At 40.7% G+C, this 26,374-nt stretch overlaps 1 protein-coding gene across 1 annotated transcript in view; it reads left to right on the top strand.

The window, feature by feature from the left end:
• The first annotated feature begins 782 nt into the window (after positions 1 to 782).
• Positions 783 to 26,374, top strand: part of LOC128783022 (guanine nucleotide-binding protein G(q) subunit alpha) — a 233,425-nt gene continuing 207,833 nt past the window's right edge. The window contains exons 1-2 of the mRNA XM_053933597.1: positions 783 to 824; positions 1,445 to 1,589. Of these exons, the coding sequence (XP_053789572.1) occupies positions 1,454 to 1,589 (136 nt within the window). The 5' untranslated portion in view covers positions 783 to 824; positions 1,445 to 1,453. The remainder of the gene's footprint in view (positions 825 to 1,444; positions 1,590 to 26,374) is intronic.

Genomic DNA, 26,374 nt, shown 5'->3' with positions numbered 1-26,374 from the left:
AAATATGTCCATCAAATCGTGTGCTATCACTCTGGGAGATACTAAAGGCTATGTTAAAGACAGGCTTTCTAGTACTGGAATTGAAGGCAAGCTGGTCTGGGTTTGTGAAAAAGGATGGTAGCTAAAAGCATTGGTTGAATAAAGGTTACAGCAACAGGATATAAAATGCAATATATCGATGCCTTGAAATTATAGAATATTAGGTTCTTACAAGCAAGGGAAGTATACTACTGTTTTTATCTGTCATAAACATCTTTTATTTCTTCTGCATATAACAGAAGTATTCAAGTATTTTCAGGATTACTGGAATAAAAAAGTTACTAGTGTCTAGTATATTTTTATCCCCCACATGTTAATTGCCATCTGAAGGTGGAGAAGATACTTCTTCTCTCGTGTAAATTATTATATTTCCCCCCTTTCCCTATGAACCAAAGGCATCTCTTCTAGGAAGAGAATGCAGGGGTAAAATAAAAATGTGCATTTATCGACTAAAACCAAAGGTAGCAAAAGCAAATAAAACGCGCATGGTCGGGAGCTGCACCTCGGGAATTCCTGGCTCCTCTATCCGCTCATTCCCATCGCGCAGCGGCGCAGGGAAAAAGTGGAGAAGCAGCGACAGAGGCAGTCCGCCATATTTCTACCTCACCACGCCCGCAGAGACAAGCCATTAAAAAGCCCGTCGAGCTGGGCTCACAGTGTGCATGCCCTAGTCCCCACCTGCCTTCTCTTCCTCTCTGGTGGAGCCCTTTCTACTCGTCCTCCTTACTGCTAGGGCAGGAACGAGCCGCGACAGCTCTTCAGCAGCAGTTCTCCTCGCGCGAGGGGTGAGCGACCGTGCCTGGAAAAAAGGTTCACTGTAAGGAAGTTCTCCCGCCAGGCACACGCTGAGATTGCCGGGCGGCGGCCTTGCCCACTTTCGGAGGAGCCGAACTCTCGCTTTAGGACAGAAGGAGCGACAGGGAAGCGTAATTGAGGAGGAGTGGAGGGATTAACAGACATTAGCATTTCCGTGGGGGGTGGTTATTTCGGAGGGCGGCGGGGGTGTAGTTTGCGAGGGATACTCGGGTGGTGGCAGCGGTAGCAGAGGCAGAAATAGTAGTGAGGGAAGGAGGGAGAGGGGTGTTTGTGCTGAGCAGCTTAGCTGGCGAAGAAAGCACTCCTGCCGCCACGGCTGCAGTGGGGGATGTTTTCATGTTGCTTGGTGCATAATTTAGAGGAGGAGTTGGAAGCGGCGACTATTTGAGGCAGGGAACGGGGGGATTTGTGCTGCTGGGGGCCCTCTTTTTCTTTATCTGTGTGCGGCATCGAGGCAGCTCGCTGCACTTGCTCTACAGTGCCCGGGTAGGGACTTCCGGGTAGAGAGCGTCTGTGTCCCCCGGGACTGGTGCTCTGGTGGGGTGTGTGTGCGCGCGCGTTTTTAGGGTGGGGGTTGTGTCTGAACCAGTTAGGAAGAATGACTTTGGAGTCCATGATGGCGTGCTGCCTGAGCGAGGAAGCCAAGGAAGCCCGGCGGATCAACGACGAGATCGAGCGGCAGCTGCGCCGGGACAAGCGGGACGCCCGTCGGGAACTGAAGCTGTTGCTGCTGGGTGAGTGTGGGCCACCGTCAGCACACACGCCTTAAGCGCCGCTGGGGGTGCAGCTCAGACATTGCCGCCCCCGGGCTCTGTCCGGGTGGCCCCCCAGTGCATTACATGGCGTGGTCGGTTCGGTTTTCCTTAGGCGCCTGCCACCTTCACCGCGGGGCGGCCGTGGCGATGGTGGCAGTGACCCGCTCGTCGTTCCTCCGCCACCGCGTTGTGTGTGCGCGCTCATGTGCAGGCTTCGCCGAGGCGCTTATAGCTGGGTAACCGTGGTTACTGTGGGTGAGTTTGCTATGGTGGGGAACCCGTCCTTCCAAAATGGAGAGGGAAAGGATGGCTGGTCAGTGGAGTGGGTGTTGGGGGAGTATCGGCGATGATGGGTATAGGAGAGTGATGGTAAGGAAGCAGATTAATGAAAGAACTTGCAGGGGGGTTGTTTTGCAGATTTCTGGTGCATTGTTCTCTGAGTCTTAGGTTGCTGGGTCACCAGTTGCATTTTTTTTATTGTGATTTTTATTCAATGAGGCAAAATGGGATAAGGGGCTTATGCCCAGATTGTAGACTGACTTTTAAAGCAAAAGGAGAAAGAAATCGTAAAGACCAAGATGCACCCATGAAGGTGAAAAGTAACCTTAAAGTATACTGGTGGATAGCAGGATCTTTAAGACCTTTGGAATTCACCCACTGTTCCAAGAAATTAAATCTATTGTTTCATTTATCTTTAATTAAAACGGGTTGTTATTTTGGAGCCACAAGTGTGCAAAGGCAATGTTTGTTTAATAGGAATTTGGCTTATGTTAAAATAAGTTTTTTTAATTAAAACACATTTGTCTGTATCTGAGATGTTCTACTACACTGTGTAGTTCTTGTAATACAGCCTCTGTTGTAGACTAGCAGGCCTTGAAATATGTCTGCACCAGTATTTGGGTGAATGGGAGTGTTCCAAGTGGATGTGGGGTGTTTATGCCAAAGACTTTAGTCTTGGATCAGGTACATGAAAGTAATTATTTATATTGGGGGAATAAACTGCCTTTACACTAAGGTGATTTAAAAGGAACTAATTTGTTTTAATGCTTGCTTATGAACGTGTTATTTTCTTCTTTAAATAATACAATTTGTCTTCTGTATATGGAGAAAGGTATTGGCATCTTTAACTGATGTGGAAAAAGGAGGGGTGGAGACAGATACAGTGCTACCAGTAATAACATTCTGTCTCATTTTGGCCTAATTTCGGGTTGATGGAAGTGTGTGCTGTGCCTATTTCAAGATTCAAAACCAAGATAAAATAGAGGACAGATAGCTTACATTTTTAAAATTTTATGGATGTTCAAGTATAATTACTTAACTATATGCATTTGCTACAGGAGAGGCAGTTGATGTTTGACTTGTTACTTGGGTCAAAATTTTTGCTGCATTTCCTGGTCTTGCAGTAATGCTAGAGGTTTCTCCCAAGTTTTTAAAAATGCATGAAACTTACTGAATGGTACCAACATATACCACACAGAGAAGGAATTCAGAGATTTGATTCCACAGTCAGTAGTGCAGATTTGGTATTGTTTTATACGATCCACCCACTGGTAATGGTAAGTGTATGGTAATGGTAGATTAGGGCCTAATTGTGGCATTACTTTTAGAACAAATGAAATAAAGTGTTTTCAGAGCAAATAGACAAGAAGCGATCACTTAGAAAGCTTTGAAGAAAACACACTGATTGCCTGTATGAATGTTTTCTTCATATATCAGTATCTATATAAACTGTGCTTCTGAACGTGTAAGCACGATGTACATGAAATCAAGGTAAATATTCTACTTCATACTTAATAGCATATCTGTATTTGAGTAGAAATCAGTATAGAAATTGTTCTTGTGTACACATTTTTCGTGTTGTACTTTGTCAGCTGCAGTCACATTTGATTGAAAGTGTTTGTGCATATGCAGCTGTTTAACAGTTAATATTGTAAAATGCAGTATAGCAGTAAACCACTGTTGAAGTCACAGGCTTGGATAGAGATTCAAGTTTAAATTTATTAAAAAACCCCAAGCAAACCAAAACTCAAAGTTTCTAAAAATTTGTTTTAATTAGTGTATTTCTTTTAGGTATCTGACAGTACTTTCAGTCACTCACTGCTTCTCCAGCCTAGTCATTTGTTCAGTTCTTAAGCTTGTGTTATTTGTTTGGGTAATTCATATGGTTAGGATGGACAAAACCATTTTAAAAAATGGGAAAAATAATAATTAAAATGAGGAGACTGGGAAATGTCTGAAGTTGTTTGCCATCCATTTTTTGACTTGACCTTTACTGTCCCATTATGTATCTTTAGCCATCAAAACTTAAAGTAGCAGTAGTGCTTTATTTTATGTAAATGTAAGGCAAACTTTTTTTAAAAGTGCCAACTTCTCAGTCCCACATTGAAAAGTGCTGTTGGATTTAGAAGCCTAAATGGGTTAAAGGCTTTTGAACATGGGACAAAAGGTATATCCTTTTGATCATAAGATGAGAACACAGCTTAAGCTGAGCTATGTTAACTGACCACATGTGCTTTTTGAACTTGTTGCAAGTGCAAAGTAAAAGGTATCAAATCAAAAGGTTTTAAGGAACAAATGAGCATGTCTATGCCATATTTTTTGATCTTGTTTAAAAATTAGACATACATAAAAATGCACACATGTAGCAAATCTAAACAAAAAATTCTGTGTCAGAATGGAGGATATTTTTCCCTCAACTTGTAGAAATTATAGTGCTTCCTTTCAAAGTGAAATATTTCCCTCTGAACTATGTTGGTTACTGTTACTGTGTGACACATTATGCTGTGTGCACCTTTCTTGTATATTAATGATATGTTTTTACTTTTCATGGGATTAGAGTTTGAAATGTTGAAAGCAATTTCTGGAAAACTTTTTGCATGGTAAGATTATTTTAAATTATTAGTTAAAAAAATAAACTCTCTCCATGATTAAACATTAAAATATCACTTTTAGGTGCTGCATTGAACATCATTGTCCTGTTCTAATTACTGTAAAAAATTAAACAAAGTCTCTTACTATTGTAATTCTAAAAAGTGAGAACTCTAGCATATGCACTGAAAATAGTTCAGCTAGCACAAGTTGGTTGCAATGTTTAATGTACTTTGGAGCAAATTCAGTCTTCCACTGATTTGGTTTTTATCTCCTGTATTTTTGAAATTCTTCTGTGTTCCATTACTACTGAACATTTTGTAAAACCTTATGATTGTTCTCCAGAGCATAAAGTTGTTAACATTTATTTGTTGTTTGCTGTTGTAAATACATATATTGCTATAGTACAAAAAAAGTCATGTATTTTTAGTGTTTTATATGGGTATGCACTGAACAATGTACAGTATTCTGCATGTTTATATTTTAAGCATGTATGTACATATTTATTGTTAAGTAGCAAGAGGCATGTGATCTAACTTTCTATGTATATAATTTTGACTGTCATCAGTGGATGTTTTACCTGGTCTCGGAAAGCAATGTTTGGGCTTAAATGTTAGTTTGTAGCCATAAACCTTCACTACTGCACATAATGTACCTGTACACTGTATATATTTGTGTTATGCATTATTTTCTCTTCAGGAGTATCTAAGAAAATAATCAGCAATATCTATAAGTTTTGGCAAAATTAGGTATTTGAGATGAGTCAGTGAAGCAAGGTGTCAAATATGAGTATATTTTCATTATCTATATGTTACCAAAGAAAACAGGTGGGAGGTAAACCATTTGAATTTAGCATGAATTTCAACTAGTCTTAAGTGGAAGACTTTGTTTGTTTTCCAAACCTATAGGATATATATATGTTGTAGGGTTTTATTTGTATACCTGTGGTAGCTGAATGAAAGATTTGTGTACAGAACTCTGTAAATTAGTAGACTTAGACTTCAAAAACCTTGAAGAGGAAGTGGGCCCATCAAGCCAACAATCAATCTTCCTTCCCTGCTGTAATCTGAAATATGTATACCAATAGTCTCATCTACTTATATAAGTAGATAAACTGATACTACACGTTTCAGGATTTTTTGTGCACAATTTAAAAATGCTGGTCTTGATTAGCATATCCTAATTGACTATTTTCTTTGCTCTTCATTAAAGCAGGAAATGTAATTATTTTGAAAGAGCATTGCAACCTTTTCTTATTGTCTTGTATTGATCCATACTTATACTTGCACTGAACACTTGCAAATAAGTTTAGGTAATTACAACAGTATGTATTTATGATTAGAAAACAAGCAAATACTTAATATATATCTTGATGATGTATGTTGAAACTAGATTGGGAAGTATATCTTAATTTGGAGAAGATGTTTCTAAGGTTATATAATTTGATTCTGGATGACAAACACTGATCTATTATATATAGACATATACATTCATTTATAAAAATAACTGGTTTTGAGGAAGCATAAATCATCATATTGATATCTATGTGATATGATTTCACATTTGCTGGAAAAGAGCATATTAATTTTTTAATGCATGATAAATGAATATTTTATTTTCAGCTCTTATCAAGAATTTTCTTCTGGGTTATTTTTGTTTTGATTTTCCTCCTTCTTTAGAAGTGATCTACTGTAGTAAATGGAAATTAGTTTAGAACCTTAATACTCAAAAAATTCTGACTAACTTAGTTTTGCTCATATGTCAAAAAATCAACCCCAAATTTGTACTTCCTTTTAAAAGCATTATTGAATTTTCATGGGAGGGAAACATGATAAAACAGAGGACTCTTTTGAGAAGGGACTTTGGGGTATATATTGTAATGTTATGAAATATTTCTGGTTTTAGCTACTTCAAATTGTTTGGTGTGTAAAGGCAGTGGTAATTTAATAAGCGACAGCATTTCTTTTGAAGTACTATGACAATCTGCAAAATTAATCCCGGGAAGGGAGAGCATGATAAGGTAGATGTGTGTTTCTTGCTCTGCTGAATGGATTAATACTCAGGAAATGTGTTCTCATACTTGAACAAGATTGCATGCAGCTGTTGCTAATAAAATTATGGAACATTTTTCAACATTCAACTGTTATTTGCTCTACTTATTTAAAAAGTAACTTGCAAGAATCAAGAGCAATAAAGTAAAATAAAAACTGAGGAAGCACTTGAATATTGGAAATACTATGAAGCCATATAAATAGTATTCTTGAAATCAGAGAAGTAAGTGGGCAACAGGCTTTAAGTATTGTGTTAACACTGTGCAAAGAAATAAGAGACTGAGGGGCATAAGTCTAAGTGATACCACAGTTTGAAAAGTTTTCAAAGTTCCCAGGGAAGTTCTAGGAACAATATATATCTGTGGGTTCTTTTCTTTTTTTTTTTTTTTTTCCTTCATGCTAAATTTGAGAATAGAATAGTTCAATTGGAAGGGACTTAAAATAATCATCTAGTCCAAATGCCTGACCATTTCAGGGTGGATCAAAAATTAAAGCATGTTATTAAGGGCATTGTCCAAATGCCTCTTTAACATTGACAGGCTTGGGTCATCAATCACATCTCTGGGAAGCCTGTTCCGGTGTTTGACCACCCTCTGGGTAAAGAAACACTTCCTAATGTCCAGTCTAAACCTCCCCTGGTGCAACTTTGAACCATTCCCACACATCCTCTCATAGTATCGTTCTGGACAAAATGTGTAGCACACAGATGGATAAGTATGTCATGCAATGGGTTAGCAACTGGCTCATGGGTCAGGCACAAAGGGTTATAGTGAATGGGGTAACATCAAGCTGCTGACCCATCGCTAATGGGGTTCCACAGGGCTCCATCTTAGAGGCAGTTCTCTTCAACATCTTCATAAATTACTTGGACGCACAACTGGAAGGGATACTAAGCAAGTTTGTAGATGATACAAAACTGGGAGGAGCTGTTGATTCCCTTGAAGGCAGGGAGGCCCTGCAGAGAGACCTCAACAAATTAGAAGACTGGGCAATCACCAACTGTATGAAGTTTAACAACAGAAAGTGCTGGATTCTATACCGAGGATGGGGCAACCCTGGATGTATGGACAGACTTGGGTATTTGATGCTGAAGAGCAGTGCTGCAGAAAGGGACCAGGGAGTCCTGGTCAAAGGAAAGTTGAATATGAGTCAGCAGTGCCCTGGCAGCCAGGAGGACCAACCATGTCCTGGGGCGCATCAGACACAGCATCACCAGCCAGTTAAGGAAAGTGGTTGTCCTGCTCTGCTCTGCACTGGGGCAGCCTCACCTTGGATATTGTATGCAGTTTTGGTCATCACAATATAAGAAAGATATAAAGCTACTAGAAAGTGTCCAAAGGAGGGCAATGAAGATGGTGAGGGGCTGTGAGGGGAAGCCATATGAGGAGTGGCTGAGGTCACTTGGTCTGTTCAGCCTGGAGGAAACTGAGGTAAGACCTCATCGCAGTCTACAGCTTCCTTGTGAGGGGAAGAGGAAGGGCAGACACTGGTCTCTTGTCTGTGATGACCAGTGACAGGACCCAAGGGAAGGCCCTGCCCTGAAGCTGTGTCAGGGCATATTTGGGTTGGATATTAGGAAAAGGTTCTTCACACAGAGGGTGGTTGGGCACTGGAACAGGCTCCCCAGGGAAGTGGTCACAGCATCAAGCCTGCCAGAGTTCAAGAAGTATTTGGACAACACTTTTGGTACATGGTATGACTCTTGGGGATGGTCTTGTGCAGGGCTGGGAGTTGGACTTGATTATCCTTGTGGATCTCATCCAACTCAGCATATTCTGTGATCCTGTCTGGATACCAGGGAGAAGAGATCAGCACCTCCCTCTCCACTTCCCCTCCTCAGGAAGCTTCAGAGAGCCATGAGGTTGCCTCTCAGACTTCATTTCTCCAAACTAGACAAACCCAGAGTCCTCAGCCACTCCTCACAGGATGTGCCTTCCAGCCCTTTTACCAGCTTTGTTGCCCTCCTCTGAGGGCACTTCAAGGACCTTCAAATCCTTTTTTAATTGTGGGGTCAAGAAGTGCACGCAATACTCAAGGTGAGGCCACCCCAATGCTAAATACAGAGAGATAGTCACCTCTTTTGACTGGCTGTTTGTGCTGTGTTTGATGCATCCCAGGGTGTGTTTTGCCCTCTTGGCTGCTGGGGTACACTGCTGACTTCAACCGAGCCTGTTGCTGACCTTCACCTCCAGCAGGGCTATTCTTTAGCCACTCTTCTCCCAGTTTATACTCTTAAATTGTTAATCTGAATATTAATTCTCTTGGTCATGTTAGAGAACGTTGGATAAGAATTCCTGAAACTACTTCTATCCATGTTTCTGGGTAAATGGGTTTCAGCCAGAAAGACAGGTTTCTGTAGCAACAAATGCTAACTTATAAGGCCAGAAAAACTCAAATGCATGAATGCTGAGAAAGGTGTCAGGTGGTTTTAGGAACCTATCAGGTTTGGAAAACTGAGGAGCTAATATGGGACTTTTTTTTTTTTCTAAACCCTGATATTTTCTTTACTAAGCATTATGCCACTTCATCTCATAGACCAGGGCAATGCTAGCAATAAAAATCCGGGGCTGTATCTGGATGGGATGGAGTTAATTTTCCGCATAGCAGCCTCTATCATACTGTGTTTTGGATTTGTGACTAAACCAGTGTGGATATGGTCAATGTTTTGGCTATTGCTGAGCAGTGCTTTCACAGTGCTAAGATTTTATCCTTTTTTTCCCCACTCTGCCCCCCCCCCTTCCCCCATCCCTGATCTCAAGTCAATAAGGGGGGTGGGGGGGGCTGGTAGGATGTGCTCAGCAATAAAAGATCTGGGCAAGAAGGAGGAAAAAGAGAAATGGCATTTATCTTCCCAAATAGCATTGTACATGCTGAGGCCCAGAAAGTGTCAAAACAGTGAATTAATGCCTCATTTTGCTTTGCTTACATGTGTAGCTTTTTCTTCACCTATTAAACTATCCTTATCTTGATACACAAAGGCAAAAAATGCACTCTTGAGCTAAAAACTCTTACAGATCGACATGCTTGCACAATTCTTGGTATGTTATAAAAAATAACTTTCCCCTGTGAAACATTGTCCTGTTCTTACCTTGGATTTGTCCAGCATTTGCTTCTAGTCACTTGTTATATTTTCACCTTTGATATTAGATATATGACCCATGGGCACTTAGAGACTGAGACCAAGATAGTAATTAATCTTTGTATCTATTATGAAGCTAAATTAATTGATTTTCTAATGCTAATTGTAGGGTGAATTTTTGAGTCCTTTAATCATTCTTACAGTTATCTTTCTCATCCTTTCCAACATCACTTCTAAATTACAGACTATGAGAAATGAGCACTGAGGTGTATACATTCTTTACTACAAGTGCAGAAGTAAAACTTTTCTTGTGATAGTTGAGATGCCACTGTTGAGATTTGTACAAGGAAAAACAATGACCTTTTTAGTTATGGCATCAAACTATTCATGTTTAAATGGCTATCTACCATAACTAAAATATTCTTCAAAATAATTGATTTTCAGGGTGGGTTGATTGACCATTTGCAACCTGCTTTCTCTATTCCTGTATAGTTAACCTTATATTTACCTGTATTCAGAAGCACAGTCTCTGCCTGTTCCTGGTTTACAGGTTATTCATCGTCATATCCTCTTTGTAATTTACCAGTTCACAGCTTTTGTGTCACCTACAGGTATTGTCAGTAGTAAGTTAAGAGGTATTTTTTTAATTTCATGGGAAAAGATATTTAAGTTTCTTATCAGAATAGGGGTATCACTGGGATCCTGTTAGAAACAAAGCTGCCTGAGGACTTTCTCTTATGTAATTTAATACTTTCTGCTTAAAGAACGAATGTGTGCTGTTTGTTTGTTGTATGAAACCAAATCAGTTGCTTAGCAGAAGTCTAGTTCCTCAAAACTGCTGCATTTATAAACCAAACCACTAGAACTGTTGTAACTGCTTAAATCTTGGTATGCAATCTCTCCCACGTCCCATTCTCATCCTTGGTTTTTTGGAGTTTTTTTGGGTGATATTTCAAGATTTATAAGACAGAAGGGCTTCTTGGTCAGTTATCCCTTTGATAAGAGGTGTCCTGGCTTACTGAGTAATGACAGTGTTCTAACTTTAGTAACTGCTCTGTAACATCTTCACTAAATGCTGTAGTGGAAACTCTTTCATTGTCACTTTAAATATGATCTGTGTTTCCCTAAAACCAAAACAGAAATATTTGCAAACTGTATGTGGTTTTTTTTATGTTAATATGAAGAACCATATCCATTTAATAGAGGACCAATGCAGGTGGTTTTTTTTTTTTTGTTTTTTTGTTTTTTTTTTGTATGAAAATATGAAGTTTAGAAAACAACAACAAAAAAAGCCCCTCCCCAGTTTTTGGAACCTTTTAGTTCTTCATTTGACTTCTCTTCCCCCCTCCCTCCCCCTTAACAGTTTTTAATACTTCTGAAGGTTTTGACTTACCTATTTCAACTTTCTCTTTACATCCTCTCTAATCCAAACTCCTTTTACTGTTTTTCATGCTTTCTTGTTTTGTGGAATTGAGGCTGTCTAGCTATTTTAATGAAATGTTATGAAATGCCTCTTAGTTGTTCCCATTTTAAATTTAATTGCAGCTGTTCTCACTCCTAATTCTGTCAGATTTTGTTCAAGTATCTCTCATGAAACATGAAGTATTTGTACTACTAGTTTCGGACTTTTTTTGCTTGCACATAACAAATGTAATCAAGTAATGATAACACCCTCTAAAAATTACTTTTTACTTCAGTTCTGCCACAAGTTCTTTTTTCTTCATATGATAAGATGTATTTCTGTATGGTGCTTTTCTGTGTTAGAAAATCATCATTTCTGAAATACAGACATTCCAATGTCATTTGATTGGGACTTGTAGTATCCATTATGTTGCCCTGGGAGACTGTTACCTCCTTTTGTTTTCATTAAACTGTTTAAAGAGCCCCACTCAGTTGTCTGTCAAATCACCTGTGACTTGGTCATCTGACATGGTTCTATCTTTTGTGTCAATTCTGTCTATTAGATTTTAAACTGAAAACCTTAAAGATCACTGTCCAGAAGCCAATTTTGAATCACAGAAATGTTAATCACTACACTTTGACTCATGTAAATCTTTGCTTCGATTATACCTCCCTGTTTAAATTTAATTTGTATATTAGCAAGCTTTTGGGTTTACCACCTATGCATCTAGCATTTTTGTAGACAGTTGAATTTCCTCTTTTAATTTGATGCTTTGTTCAATTTTAATATTATCTTTATTTTTTTCTGCTAAATAAGTACACTATTGTTTTCCCTCTCATCCTTCTCTTTCAGTAGTGAAATGATACTCTGGCCTCTTTGGCCAGTCTGTCTTTCTGAATGTTTTTCATTTTAACAATGAGAACTATCCAAATTCTGCAACTCCATCTTCCACATACAACCAGTGATGCTCTGATGCTCTATCATATATTCTTTACCTGTCCAGGAATTTACCTTTAGGTGGTCTGGTGTTTTGTTTGTTTTTTTTTTTTCTCCTGGTATGTAACAAAATTGTCATTTAAATTTGATGCCAAGTTAATAAATGTAGAATGTTCAGATATTTATTATTTGGAAGAATTGCAATTATTTGTTTATTAGCAAAACTGAAGTATAATCAGTGGATATTCACAGATCACATGTTCACATATGTTCAATTTTGTTGTCATTGTCTGTGTTATGCAAGTTCCTTCATCTGTTGTCAGAGACTTACATCCAAATAGAGGGCACATTAATGAAATAGCTATCCCAGCCATATGCACCTACCCCTTGGGATACCTGCAGACTTCTCTTATGTACTGTATGTGCTGTGTTTCTGGCTTGTCTACCTCATGAGTACAATATGACTATAAACTAATGTCTTTGTGAAAGGAGCAATGCTTGGTGAATGTTGGCAGCAGTTATTTAGCATTTCTGTGAAATATGAAAAAGGTGTTGTTACACCTTGAGAAACAATGACTTTAGAGGACTATTAGAAGGCCTTCTGCAATTTCTGCAAAGGGTCCAAGTTTGTCCTTTTAATAGCTGCGTGGCTCTTGTTCTCCTGAAGGAATTGAATGCTCCAAGACTTAACTGCAAGTGGGAAGGTCTGGGATGCTTACTGTTTAAGAAAAGTTCAGACACTAGGTTCTGATGCAGTCGGTTTATTACAGGTTGAGCTGGGTGCCTCCGGAGGGACCCTGAACAAAGAAATCCCTGTGCCTTTATACCTTCATAGTCTGTGCACCTGATCTTTATGCGCTTTTCATGTGCCTTGCACACACCTCTTGGTGCAATGGTGATTTGTGGTCTGGGGTCTTCTAACACCTCACTGATTTTATCCACACGGGCTGTGCCAACTTCAGTAGTCCCACATCTGTGCTCATCCAGCTCCACAATATCTTTGGGACTTTTCTCATTTCTGAGGGTATTCCAAAATAATTTCTGGTTATACTTTCTTACATTTTTTCTTTTATCACATTCATTCCCATAACAATTAAATCTATTCCTTCTGGTGCCAACCTTATTTCTATATCCAAAGCCTGCAACAGATCCCTTCCCAAGAGACACACTGGTGAGTCCTCAGCTATTACATTTTCCCCATACGCTCTTATTTCCAATCCTTTGTTTCTATCCTGAAATTTTTTTGCTGACACTGTCGCAAATAAATTTACCTCCTGTTCCTTCATCTTTCTTTTCACCTTCCATTCTTCCACCTTTTGCCTTTCTTCCCTTCCATCATATACAAACATGGCTACACTCTATTTTTTTACATGTTTACACTTTCACCATACTAGATTTCACAGAATCACAGAATCACTAGGTTGGAAGAGACCTTTAAGATCATTGAGTCCAACCCATGCCCTAACACCACCTCAACTAAATCATGGCACTGAGTGCCACATCCAGTCTCACAAAAGCTGAAAATAAAGCACATGAGCCTTTATATATACATTTAAACTTGAAACAGCTCTAAACAGCATCCTCCCTTAGCCTTGGCATTTTACTTCCCCAAGCTGTTAATTCTTCTGAGGACCACAGATAATGGTTGTAAAATGCTAACACTGGGGCATTACTTGGCAGAGCCCTAGGTTGCATAGCAGCAGGATTTGGCACCATGTGCAGGGACATAGGATACAGCCCTGCATTTTGCAGCAGCGGGGAGGTAGGAGCAGGAGCAAGTGAAGGGACAGCAAGTGAAGTGACAGAAGAAGGAGATAAACCAGCTGCAGTTTGTAAAGGTAGAGGGTAGAAGAAAAAGCAAATGGAGTGGCTGAAACAGCCACAGCAGCTGCAGTGTAGGGAGGAACATCCTCTCCCGTTTCAGATACTAATTCTGTGATTGCAGTCATCATTTGCTTTCCGATTTTGTTTTAGGTTTTCTCCTTGCATAAGCCAAATTATCCCATATAAACAAATAGCAGATATTCTTAGAGATGTTAGATGGTTTTGATCAAATGTGTACCACAATCTGGCCAGGTTTTCTATGGATTTATCCTTGTTTTTGTAGTGACAGATGGGCAATCCTCCTGATACAATTCTATAGCACACTTTTTCAACAGTTCTTTTGTTCCAGACTTTTGTTTTATTTTTTTCTTCAATTCTGGAGGATTTCAGCCAAGGGCATCCCCTTCTCTACTCTGGCCATATTCCCCAGTTTTACCTTGTTTCAGAGCTCTAACCCCAAATTTCCTTTTTACCTAATTTCAGTGACTTGAACTCCAAATTTCTTTTTTACCAAAATACAGGTAGCATTTTTCAGAGGACTTAAACCTCTCTTAGACAAACTCCTTGTCATCTCTTATAGAGTAAGGCTGGACTCAAACCTGCCTCCTTGGAACACTGCATTTGAACCTGCATCCCACTTGCCTCTGTGTCAGAATTTAAACTCATTCTAGAGAGAAAGCTTCCACTGCAAAGAGCCCACATGAACTCACCTGTCTGCCAGCAGTATGGACATTTGGAGTCAGGAGGATCCAGAGGCAAGACCTAGGATCCCATCTGGGTTGCTGTCTGTTTAAGAAAAGTTCAGACCCTGGCTTCTGAGGCAGAGTTGGTTTATTTCAGCTTGAGCTGGTGGCTCCAGAGAGTGACCCCGAATAAAGAATCCTGTGCCTTTATACCCTCACAGTCTGTGCACCTGATCTTCACATGCTCTTCACGTGCCCCACACGTGCCTCTTGATCCAATGGTGATTTGTGGTCTGGGGTCTTCCATTATTTCATTGGATTCTTTCTTCATGTCCACCTGGGCAGGCCATTAACTGCTCTTATCTTCCAGCTTGGGCTAGCCTTGGGGCCCTCTAGGGTCTCAGCCCTTTTCTGAAGTCTTCCTCTGTTTTCTCCCCTGCTTAGCAATTCATGCTGACAGAGTTCTTTTAGAGTTCACCTCTGCTAAGTTTTGAGCAGAGCCCACTCATGCTAAGCTGTAAGTTACAATTAAATGTACCCAATTAATTTCTAATATTCTATAAGTAAAATTTTAAAGTAAATTTATAATCCCCAACACTTACAGTACATCTTCTCTCTTTGATCATAGTCTAGCTTTTGGACATGGCCAGACAATCTCACCAAGATGAGGGTTTGGAGCCTGTGGGACTATGTTGTCCTACATGCTTGTGGTGAACAGCAGGTTATGTATAATTTTCAGATGTGAATAAACATAGCTGAAGCATGATTGGGATTTGACTCCTGCTCTCCAACACTGACACATGCAGTCTGAGCTCTTGTGCTCCCTGAAAATGAGTTTCCTTGTGTAGTAGAACTTTTAAACCCCTGACTCATTCTGCTTGGTGGGCAGGGATTTTGAGGCTAGTGAGTTCACAGTGAGCGTGCTGCAGCATCATCTTGCAGATGTGTATGAGCTATGTTGCCAGTTCACCCAGACATTTAATTAATGTGGCTGGAATCTTACTGTGCTGTCCCTCACCTATCAGTTCCTTGTGTGCTTAGGGATTTATAAAAGATTATTTTTCAGACACTCCTGGGCTGCTATGACTGGCTACTTGAGGAAAATCAGTGAAAACCTTAGTTCTGCAGAGTTTTCAGGACTTCCAGCAGTAGTAGGCCAGCACACTTCTCAGGGAATAGCAGCCTCTGCTAGTAGTCTGTCATGTGGGGTAGACAGCAAGATATCTTGTTACTTTGGATTTTGGGCTCCAATAGGTAGCCTAGGGCTACGTTTCAACTGAGCTCTGAACATCTACAGGATTGAAGCAGAATGCAGCTTCAAGTAGTTGACTGTAAGCCAAGAGGCATTAAGAACTGACCTGGTGTTAGTAAACCCCAGTGTGGTCAGCATCATACCACACCAGTACCAACACCTCCTGATAAATAATGTTTGATCATGATAAAAAACTCAGCACTTCTGCCCAGTGCTCAGAGGCTCACTGTCTACTGCCAGCAAATTCCCTTTGTACACAAAACAAAGCCTTTAAGTAACTGTATTGGGTTTGCATGGACAGGTTTTGGTAATGGGAGGGCTATTGGGGTGGCTTCTGTGAGAAGCTGCTGGAAGCTTCCTCCATGGCTGGCAGAGCCAATGCCAGGTGGCTTCAAGATGGACATGCCACTCACCAAGGCTGGGCCATTCAGAAATGGTGGTAATACCTCTCTGGTAACATATTTGAGAAGAAGAAAAAAACAAACAAGTTATTGCACAGATGTAATTGCAGCCAGTGAAGAGCAGGGTGAGAATATGTGAGAGGAACAGCTATGCAGACACCAAGGTCAGTGGAGAAGGAAAGACAGGAGGTGCTCCAGGCACCGGAGCTGGGATTCCTCTGCAGCCTGTGGTGAAGACCATGGTGAAGCAGGCTCTCCCCCTGCAGCCCATGGAGGACCACAGGGATGCAAAGATCCACCTGTAGCCCCTGGAGGAGACCCACACCAGAGCAGGTGGATGCCTGAGAGGAGACTGTGACCCCGTGGGAGGCCCGTGGTGGAGCAGGCTCCTGGAAGGGACCTGCAGACCCATGGAGAGAGGAGCCCATGCTGGAGCAGGTTTCCTGGTAGGGCTTGTGACCCTGTGGAGGACCCACAGTGGAGCAGGCTGTGCCTGAAGGACTGCACCCCAGGGAAGAATGACCCACATTGCAGCAGTTTGTGGAGAACTGTTGCCTGTGGGACGGACTCGCCTTGGAGAAGTTCATGGAGAACTAACTCCCTTGGGAGGGACCCCATGCTGGAGCAGGGGAAGGACTCCTCTCCCTGAGCAGTAGCAGAAACAACATGTGATGAACTGACTGTAACCCTAATTCCCCATCTCTCTCTGCTGCTGAGAGGGAAGAGGTAGAGCTGGGAATGAGGGAGGGGTGGGGGGAAGGTGTTTTTGAGGTCTTCTTTTACTTCTCATTATCTTACTCTGATTTTGTTAAATAAATTCAGTTAATATCTCTAATTTGAGTATGTTTTGCCCATGATGGTAAACAATGGGTATCTGTCCTTGTCTTTATCTCAACTCATGAGCACTTCATTATATTTTCTCTCCCCTCTCCAGCTGTGGAGGGGAATGATAGGCTTTGGTGGGTGCCTGGCATCCAGCCAGGGTCAATCCACTACAGTGTTTTTGATGCTGTGACTCAGATCATGAGGATTTTGAGATAAGGATAGTAACTGAGAGAGGTAAAGGGGAAAACAAGTACTGAACAATGTTAGAGAATAGAATGATCATGAGAAATTAACATTCTCATCTCTTTCCTTCCCAGCACTTACTAATGTAAGTGTGCTATAAAGTCAGATCTTGCAAAGGCCAAGATCTATCTGTAGGTTCCTTTTTAAATGTAAAACTGTGCCCTTGTGATAACTAGGCAGTTAAATCCTTGAAGACAGTTAGGCCTCAACAAATAGGAGATTTTTAGCCTTGAATGAATCATTCTTGGCTCTTAGCAATAATTTTCTAAAAAGGGCAAGCAGACTTCTGATTTTTCCTATTAATCCCTCCTAGTGTTCCTCCATTATCGGAAGAAGCATGGGAAAGGGCACATCTTGAGAACAGAAGCCACCCCTGTAGAACCCTGCTGCTAAAATCTTGCCACGCAAACCCAATACATCTAGAAATAAGGTTTAGGCTTGCATTTGTAAATTAAGGTTTTCCTTCCTGCCATTCTCCTTTTTAATTTAATTGCTTTACTAATGAATCCTCTTTCTGGAGATTGTAGGTCAGGATCTTTCTCACTCTTTTCCAATTTGGATGATTTAATTGAAGAGATTAAATCTACAGGAAGATGACTTGAAACCAGACAGGAAAGAATTGATTCCCTTATCATTTTCTCTCAGAGTAGAGGAGAGAAAATTATTCTCTCCAGGTGTTTTTGAAATGAAAAACCTCACTGACCAATTGATATTACAAATTCAAGCTTTTAATGCTTTCACAATAATCTTGTTCTGAATTTGGGCAGACTTTTAAGTCTGTCGGCAAGCAAGGTAGATTTGTTTTGTAATAATGCAGACTATTGCAATTGTATATTGTGACAGAAATGTCACCTAGGAGTGTTTCTTCTTAAGCTAACAGTATCTCTGCAATTATAAGTATCATGGGCCTTATTCACCTCCCAGTAATCTCATTGAAATTATAGTTCTTCAGAAAAATGCTGGAAATGACACTAGATTTTGTTCCTGGATAAATTAATGAATCCACACTCACCATTATTTCTCAAATAAAACACTGATTCAGGCTGATCTAGGTGTCGGGTGTTGGGGTTTTTGTTGGTTGGGGTTTATTGGTTGTTCCTTCCCTGTGAAAAACGCTAATCACTTGGTTTTTAAAATTTTTAAAGTTTAATAATAAAATGGTTATAAAAATAGTAATACAATTAGAGTAATAAAAATTTAGAGTTAGGACAATTACAAGACAATAAAAAGCAAAGAATTACGGACATCTGGATGCTCTTGGGCACTTAAGCCACGACAAGCATGCCTTGTGAACAAAGGAATAGCCTTAAAAGCAATAGCCTGTTGCATATACAAAACACTTCATGATTATGCATATATTTTATTTAAAACAAGAAATTCATCTGGTACTTGTCAAAAAGTTTCTGTTAATCCCCAGGCGCCTTCGAGTCTAAGTCAGGCTTGAAGAAGTTCGTTTCTATTGATAAGGAAAGCCATGAATTCCTCTCCTCTGGAAAATTTAGGGGTTTCTGTAATTGTTATCTTTGTGCGAAGAATTCCTTGATTATCCCATCTCTTTCTTGAGCTAGTTAAAAAGTATCTTAGATAGTATAGTTTCTATTTTAATATTGCGTTATAACCTAAAAATACATTCAAAACACTACTTGAGAGAATTAATACCAACATTACACATATAATATTCATTGTAACATTTGCGAAAAGCCAATCATAAAATATGCATTTTTCACATTCCCCCATTTGCTTTGTAGTGTGTTTATGTTGTAAATCACCAGATATTCGGACAAACGTTTCTATTTGTCTTTGAACCACTTAATTACTATGGCCTGGATCCTGTTGAATGATTCGGTTTCTAAATGATCAGGAGTTTGCCTTTAAGTGAGCGCTATGGATCAGTATTTTCATATAATAAAATTTCTGTTTGGAAAAGTATCATACTGATGCTAAATATTCAAGTTGGAGGAGTAGAGATAATATATTACTCTTGTAGATGATACTGTTATCACCCAATTTATAGGCTGATATGGAAAAGAGACAAAGGTACCAAAGCAGTAGTTTTTACTTACTTATGTTGCACTAGAAATGCTTGCTGAGGAGTAGTAAGATTTTTGTGTTACTCAGATATAAAAGCTTGAACTAAGCTTCACGTTTTAATATATTGGGGAACTTGTCATAATTCCATTAAAAATAATATTTATAGGACTTGCTTGGAAGATGCAACAAAGAATATAAATATAGAGATTTTTGCAAACTAGTTTGCATGAATAAAACAGAAGAATAATCCAGCAAATATTACTTATAAATATTTCCGAAACTTAAGAATGTTAATGAAGAATTAGACAAAAAGTTTTGTTTGAAATAAGTTGCAATAGTTCAGAGAATGAAAGTAACAAAAATCAAGAAAAAATATAACAAATATAGCTATTAAAAAGTGATGGGAAAAAGAAAATTTACAGCAGTTTGCAAAAATGCAGGTGACAAAAATGCCTTTATTCCACTAGTGGCATTGTGTGGCTGTGTCAAAAAGAACCTAGTTAATCAGCAAATCTACTCTTTCAGTACACTGTTAGCCTATGTTAAGGAAACTTCCCAGTCTGACCATTCAGGAACCACTCTGGCAGTCACACTCCCAACACCAAAGACATTAACTGCTGGGACCGAAGCGGGCGGCTCCAGTAAGCCGACGGGTGCCCGGGCACTCGTCTCCCTGCACACGCCACTCACATGCAGTCAGGTTTCCCTTAGCAGAGTCTCGGATGTCTCGTTCCATAAAGCCATTTATTCACAGCGCAGTAATATAGAAACAGCCCTGGCTGGTGCCTCCATGGAGGGACCCCCAACAAAGGAGCCCCATGGCTTTTATCCCCTCACAGTCCATGCAGAAGTACCTTCCTCCCAATTCTTAGGCTCCTGCTATGTTTCTCAGTGTCCATTCACCTACAGCGCCACCGGTTTTATCATCCTTTATTATGCAAAGGGTTGGGAGTTCACGGCCTCTTGTCTCAGGCTTCCATCCAGAGCTCAATCTGCATCTTGAACTGCAGCTTGCAAACCGAGTTACCCGCACCACGTGTATTCCTCAACAGTCCTTCCTTTGTTTTAATTGAGCATTCCTGCTAATATACTAATTGAAAAAAAGAAACAGACTTACAAGGCATTTATCCACTGCCCTTATATACAACTTTCTAACAAGTAACAAACACAATGATTTAGGCTAACAAGACTGTAATAAAGAAAAGGGAAAATACACCTTTCAAGGCATTTAACCGTTTACCTTATTATTGCAAGTGATGAATGAAAAAAACAGGGCTAATGCCTTTATTAATGTTCAGCTCTTTATTAAGAAGATCAGCTGGGCAGGGGGCTCGACGCAGAGCTCGCCCCCGCGGTCGTAGCTTTCCCAGGCAGCCGAAAGGAAGGCGGCGTGCAGAGTCAGTCACTGGAGTCCCGAGCAGCAGCTGTCCTTTCTCCTTTCCTTGTGGCACACCAGTGGCCCGAGGATGAGGAGGCGTGGCGTGCAGAGTCTGTTGCTGAAGTCCAGAACAACAGCTATCCCCGCTCCTTCCGTGGTGACAGCACCAGGGCTCTCTGTCTCTGTATTCCTGCTTCTCAGAGCCTAATATAGTCTGTTCTTTCTTAGGTGATGGCGACAGTTAAAAGTCAATCAGGGGATGTGTTTCCCTCTTCCTCAGCTAGGGCATTTGTCTAGACTCCTCTACTGTGTTCAGTTTTTTGATTTATATTCCTTTTTTTCTCCTAAAAATACTCCCATGATCCTAAGGGGTTTTTATTTGCATGTTAGTCCCAGAATGGCAGCGTGGAGGGGTGGGAGGCTGGTTATCTCCAGGTAGTTTAGAGAAAACAAACAGAGCAATTAGCTAATTTGCATTTCAATATCGGTACTTAGCTAGAGTTAGTAGTTTTTTTAGTGTTGCTATGGGAACTAGGAAAGCCCTGCCCGCGTCTCTGGGGAACACCTGGAAACTGTTCTTAACAATGAACATAGCAGGATTAAGGCTAACAAGTTATATCATGGGTAGAAATGATTATCAAGATACAATCATGAAAGAGTCTCAGAAACCAGTTATTGACCAACTTGATCATTCACTACTTGTTTGATATGAAAATGGTGTAACCAGTTATCCTTACCCAAGACTTTAACAGCAAAATAGAGAACACCATAAGACAGTATATGGTCACATCCATTTAGGTTTTAATTTGGATTTTCATGAAAATATCTTTACTAACACTTCATCCCCAGGTTGTATACCACATACTCCTATTTCAGGTGGGCTGGGCTGATACCATTTTGCATACTTTCTTCACCCTTTGAACCCTTTCTGCATATTCATAACATACTGAGTCAGGCATTCATCTCCTTCCAACACGCTGGTCTTAGCTAGGTTATAAGTCCCTGGTGTAACTAAGTGCCTCTCTGTCCTAGTTTAGGGCAAAATTTGGGAGAGGACCTCCAGAAGGAGCCCCCAGAAAGCAAACCCCCCACGGCGCCTCCCCCACCTGGTTCGGGAAGGATTTCCTTAGAGAGAAATGGAAAAAACCTGTTTATTTAACAAGCAAAAACACTCCCCAATTAAAAAAAAAAAACAACACCAGATGACAAAACCTTTTCACCGTTCTGAAGAGATGACAAATTCAGAAAGTCTCTCCTGGGAGTGGTCTCCCAGCTATCAGTCTCCGGCGCTGGGGATGGCTGCTGCAGGTCACAAAATGCAGACTCTCGGTGTTTCTTGATGTTTCCCAGGTCCAGGTCCAGAGCAGATTCAGATGATATTCAGGAAAGGGAAAGGGAAGGGAAAAAGTAACAGTCCAGGGTAAAAATTGGACTGCCTAGCTAAACTAACTAATAAGCAAAAGCAAAAGCAAGCAAGCCAGCAAGCAAGCAAGCAAGCAAGCCAAGCCAGCCAAGCCTCTCCTAGACACAGACCATGGAGGGAGGTGAGCCGGCTGATAACAAGACAAAACAATCCTTCACTTTCAGAGTCAGTCCTGAAGGCACAGAACATAATATCAGGCATAAACAGAACACACGATTTGGGATACAAACACCATACCGTCACCCTAGGACACTCTCAAAGAGAACTTCTGCTGGTGTAGGTCCTACAGGTTGTCTCAGATTTATTCCAGACATCCCAAAGAGCTAAATTTAAGGCTTCTGGCCATTTCAGATTAGTGCACGTGTATATTTTTGCTATCTTTTCTTTTAACGTCCTATTCATCTTTTCTACTTGTCCTGAAGATTGTGGGCAATGCAGTGTATGTAATTTTGTCTTGTCTTATACAGCTGTTCAATTATATTTGCCGTAAAATGAGCAACTCTATCTGATTTGTATAGAGGTTAACTTGTTTCCCTTTTCTCAGATGTGCTGCTGCATGCGTCAAACCTACTAGTTCTGCTCCTTGTGAGCTCATCCTTGCTGGGAGTTGTTGTGCTTCTATCACCTGCTCCCGGCTCAGCACAACACACCCAGACCATCACTATCCTTGTAGGTAGTAGGATGGGCCATCTGCAAATAGAACTGTATCTGGGTTATGTGAGGGAACATCAGCTAAATAAGTTCGTGGTTTACTTGGGATACGTATAATTTGCTCACTGGTGATGTTCTCCATCATCAGGTAGAGGCACTAGGCTTGCTGGATTCAAGGTGTTACATCTTTTTAAGATTCCATTATCTGCTATTAGGAAGATCAGTTCATATTTATGTGCCTGTTGTAGCATCAAATCTTGGGTCACACACTCTCTCACCAGTATACTCACCTCATGTGGTGTCATGCTCCACCTATTCTTTCCAGATCAAATCTCTTGATTCAAAGAAAATCACTTGACAGCCTAAATTGTTAAGAAAGCATTCCTTTACTCAATGTCAAGAACATGCTAGGGGTGTCCTTTCCATAAGCATGTTGTCTCAAGCACTGTTCCCTCAGGTTTATTTACATTGTAATAGTCAAAAATTCCCCAAACCATGCCCAAAGTCTGTCCTCCTTGTTACGTCATAGGTATGTAATTTAATATTTCTTGGATTTTCAGTCCTTTGTGTTCTCGTGGAGCAAGATAATCACCTATTGTCCACTGTTTGGAACTGCATCCCCCCTTTTTTTGGGTTTCGGGGTGTTTTATTTGATTCCAGAGTATTCCTCATCATGTTCTCTGAACTTCTAGGCTCGTACACACGTCAAATTCCTCTTGTGCTGAGTTGTGCAGTTCTTATCTGGTAACATAAGACTCATACAATTAGCCTCAGCAAGGCAAAACTTAAGACTTTCATCTGGACCGGTTTTTACTTATTTAGTGCTCTGAAGGTCTTAGGTCATTGTGATCAAGCCAGAGCTGGCAAGGTTTGCTCATCTTCTCAGCCCCATATTATCAATATTCCAATATGAGCTAATAGCAATTTTAAAAAAGCTACGAATGTTGGTTATATGGTAAAACCAAACTATAGATTAAAAGTTACAAAGTTTAAGCAAAACTGAGTAAGTAAAGCTAAATTATAAAATGAAAGTTTCAATGTTTTAGGCAAACTATAAAAACAAGAAAAACAAACTACAGAACTAGGCAAAAATACAGGGTTCTTTGCTTAACTCCTTTCACTCTGTTGCTGTTTTCCCAAAATAAAGTCTAAATATTTAACTTGCTTTTGACCCAGCTGAAATTTGGATGGAGATGCACGGTGTCCTCTTTTCACTAGGGCAACAAATAAATGTATAGTGTAATATAAAGGCATTCTCATCACTACTTGCTAATAACTAATCATCTACACACTATACAAAACCTGATTTGCATGGTGATTTCATACCCTTTAAATCAACCTCCAATATTAATGGAAAAAAATGGTAGTGGATCCAGAAAATCCTTGGGAAAAGCATGTCCAAGTCAGTTGCTCTCTGTCCCAAGGGAAGGGAAACAAAGGGTGATTTTTTTTCACCTAATGGAATACTTCAAAATGCATTGGGCTAAGTATTGGCTTGTCTGCTTCTGGATATTCTTGGCTTCTAGGGGAATAGAATCCTGTCTCCCTCTGTGTTGAGACCAACAGTCCCCCATCTGTACTGGTCCCCACCACACTGGCATATGTTTCTTAAAATATCTTCTGATGTTGGGGGCTGCCTGGTCTACAAAGACACTAACTGCAAGTGTGTCATTAAAGTTTTGTGATGGCCATTGCCCTGCTGAGCAAACAGACCAGGTTATAGCTGGCCAATTCTCCTGGCACAATGTTATTGCACAGTCCTTGCAAAATTCTACTGTACCAAAAATTTTTCCTAATTTTGCACAACCTTGGCCAAGGACATTCCCCTAATCTACGCTGGGTTTATTTCGCATAATTTCAAACACTACAAAGGACTTGATACCCCTTTTTACGTGATAAAAAAGGGACTTGTCATGGTTTGACACTGGCCAAATGCCAGGCACCCATGAAAGTCGCTCACTCACACTCCCCTGCCACAGCTGGGCAGAGGAGAGGAAAAAACTAAATGAAGGGTTCATGAGTTGAGATAAGGATTGGGAGAAAACACTCCAAGGGCAAAACAGGCTCGACTTAGAAGTACAAAGTGAATTAATTACTAACAAAATCAAAGGAGGATAATGAGAAATAAAATAAGCCCTTAAAAACACCTTTTGTTCCCCCAACCCCTCCCTCCTTCCCACCGGCAGTACAGGGAGATGGGAGTGGGGGTCCTGGTCAGTTTGTCACCTGAGGTTTTTTTCTGCTGCTCAGGTAAAGAAGTCATTCCCCCGTGAGACCGTGGGGTCCCTCCCATGGGAGACAGTTCTCCATTAACTTCTCCATCATGGTTCCAATCTCACGAGCAGCAGTCCTGCCAAAACTGCTGCAATGTGAGTCCTTCCCATGGGCACAAAGTCCTCCCAAAACTTCTGTGGCATGGGTCACTCTTCCACAGGGTGCAGTCCTCCAAGGACAGGCTGCTCCAGCTTGGAAGCAGGGGCCCCCTCTCTTCACTGTGTCTGCCACTGGATCACAGCATCCTCCAGGCATTTCCCTACTCCAGCGTGAGCACTTCCCCCATAGGCTGCAGGTGGATCTCTGCATCCCCGTGGACCTCCATGGGCTGCAGGGGACAGCCTGCTTCACCATGGTCATCACCACAGCCTGCAGAGGAATCTTAGCTCTGGTGCCTGGAGCACCTTCTCCCCCTCCTTCTTCACTGACCTTGGTATCTCCATGTTGTTCCTCTCACATGTTCTCACCTTCTCCTCTTCTCTGGCTAGAAAAAACTGTGCCCCACTTTGTTTTGATTTTCTTCTTAAATATGTTATCACAGAGGTGCTGCCAACATCTCTAATTGGCCCAGTTTTGGCCAGCAGCATGTCCATCTTCAGAGTCATCAGGGATTGGTTCTGCTGGACATGGTGGAAGCTTCTAGCAGCTTCTCACAGAAGCCACCTCTGTGGCCCCCCATTACCAAAAACCAGGCTGTGCAAAACCAACACAGACTTCATCCCCCCTTCTGTGTGCACCAATGGACTCTATCACTTCTTGCACAGTGTGAGTGACTCCATACCCCCTGTGTGGTACAATGGACAAGCCTGTCATCAAAAATCAGGAATAAAACTCTCTAACACTCTAATTTCAGTATTAGAAAGCAGCATTACTTTATTTTGGTGCTGGGTGTGCAGGGCATATCTCCACCTATCACTGCAGCTAGCTAACAGACTAGTTTATATCTATGTAACTCATACATATGGGCTAAATGTCCCAGGAATTCTTTTACATATTTAAATCACTTCTTGGAACCTATATGCATTAGAGGATCTCTGGTGGTCATTTGGGGAACATCCTATTCCTCAAATTATCCTTTTTTGGTCACAGGCCTCAAAAAACCCAGTTTCTTCTTCTTGAATGCATCCCAGCGATGTAGTCTGGCCAAGATATACCTTCTTTTTAGCATTGCTCAGGCTCACAATCTTTAGTCTCAAGGCTAAGATATCCACTTGCACACATTCATCACTGATATGGGTGAATACAGGACTAAGCACTGTTTGTTAAAGCTAAAGGAATGCACAAGACTTAAACATTATTTGTTACAATGAAACATTTTCCCAATATTCCTCCCCTTTGATACTTGTTGAAATTTTCAGCAAGTCTCACTTAAAAGCTATATAATATTTTGTGTTACAAAATTTAGTACAATAGTTCACATAAATGCCTACAAAGACTATAATC

The sequence above is a fragment of the Vidua chalybeata genome (genome assembly GCF_026979565.1).
Source record: "Vidua chalybeata isolate OUT-0048 chromosome W unlocalized genomic scaffold, bVidCha1 merged haplotype SUPER_W_unloc_8, whole genome shotgun sequence".
Lineage (NCBI taxonomy): Eukaryota > Metazoa > Chordata > Aves > Passeriformes > Viduidae > Vidua > Vidua chalybeata.
This window is presented reverse-complemented; position numbering and strand designations above follow the sequence as displayed.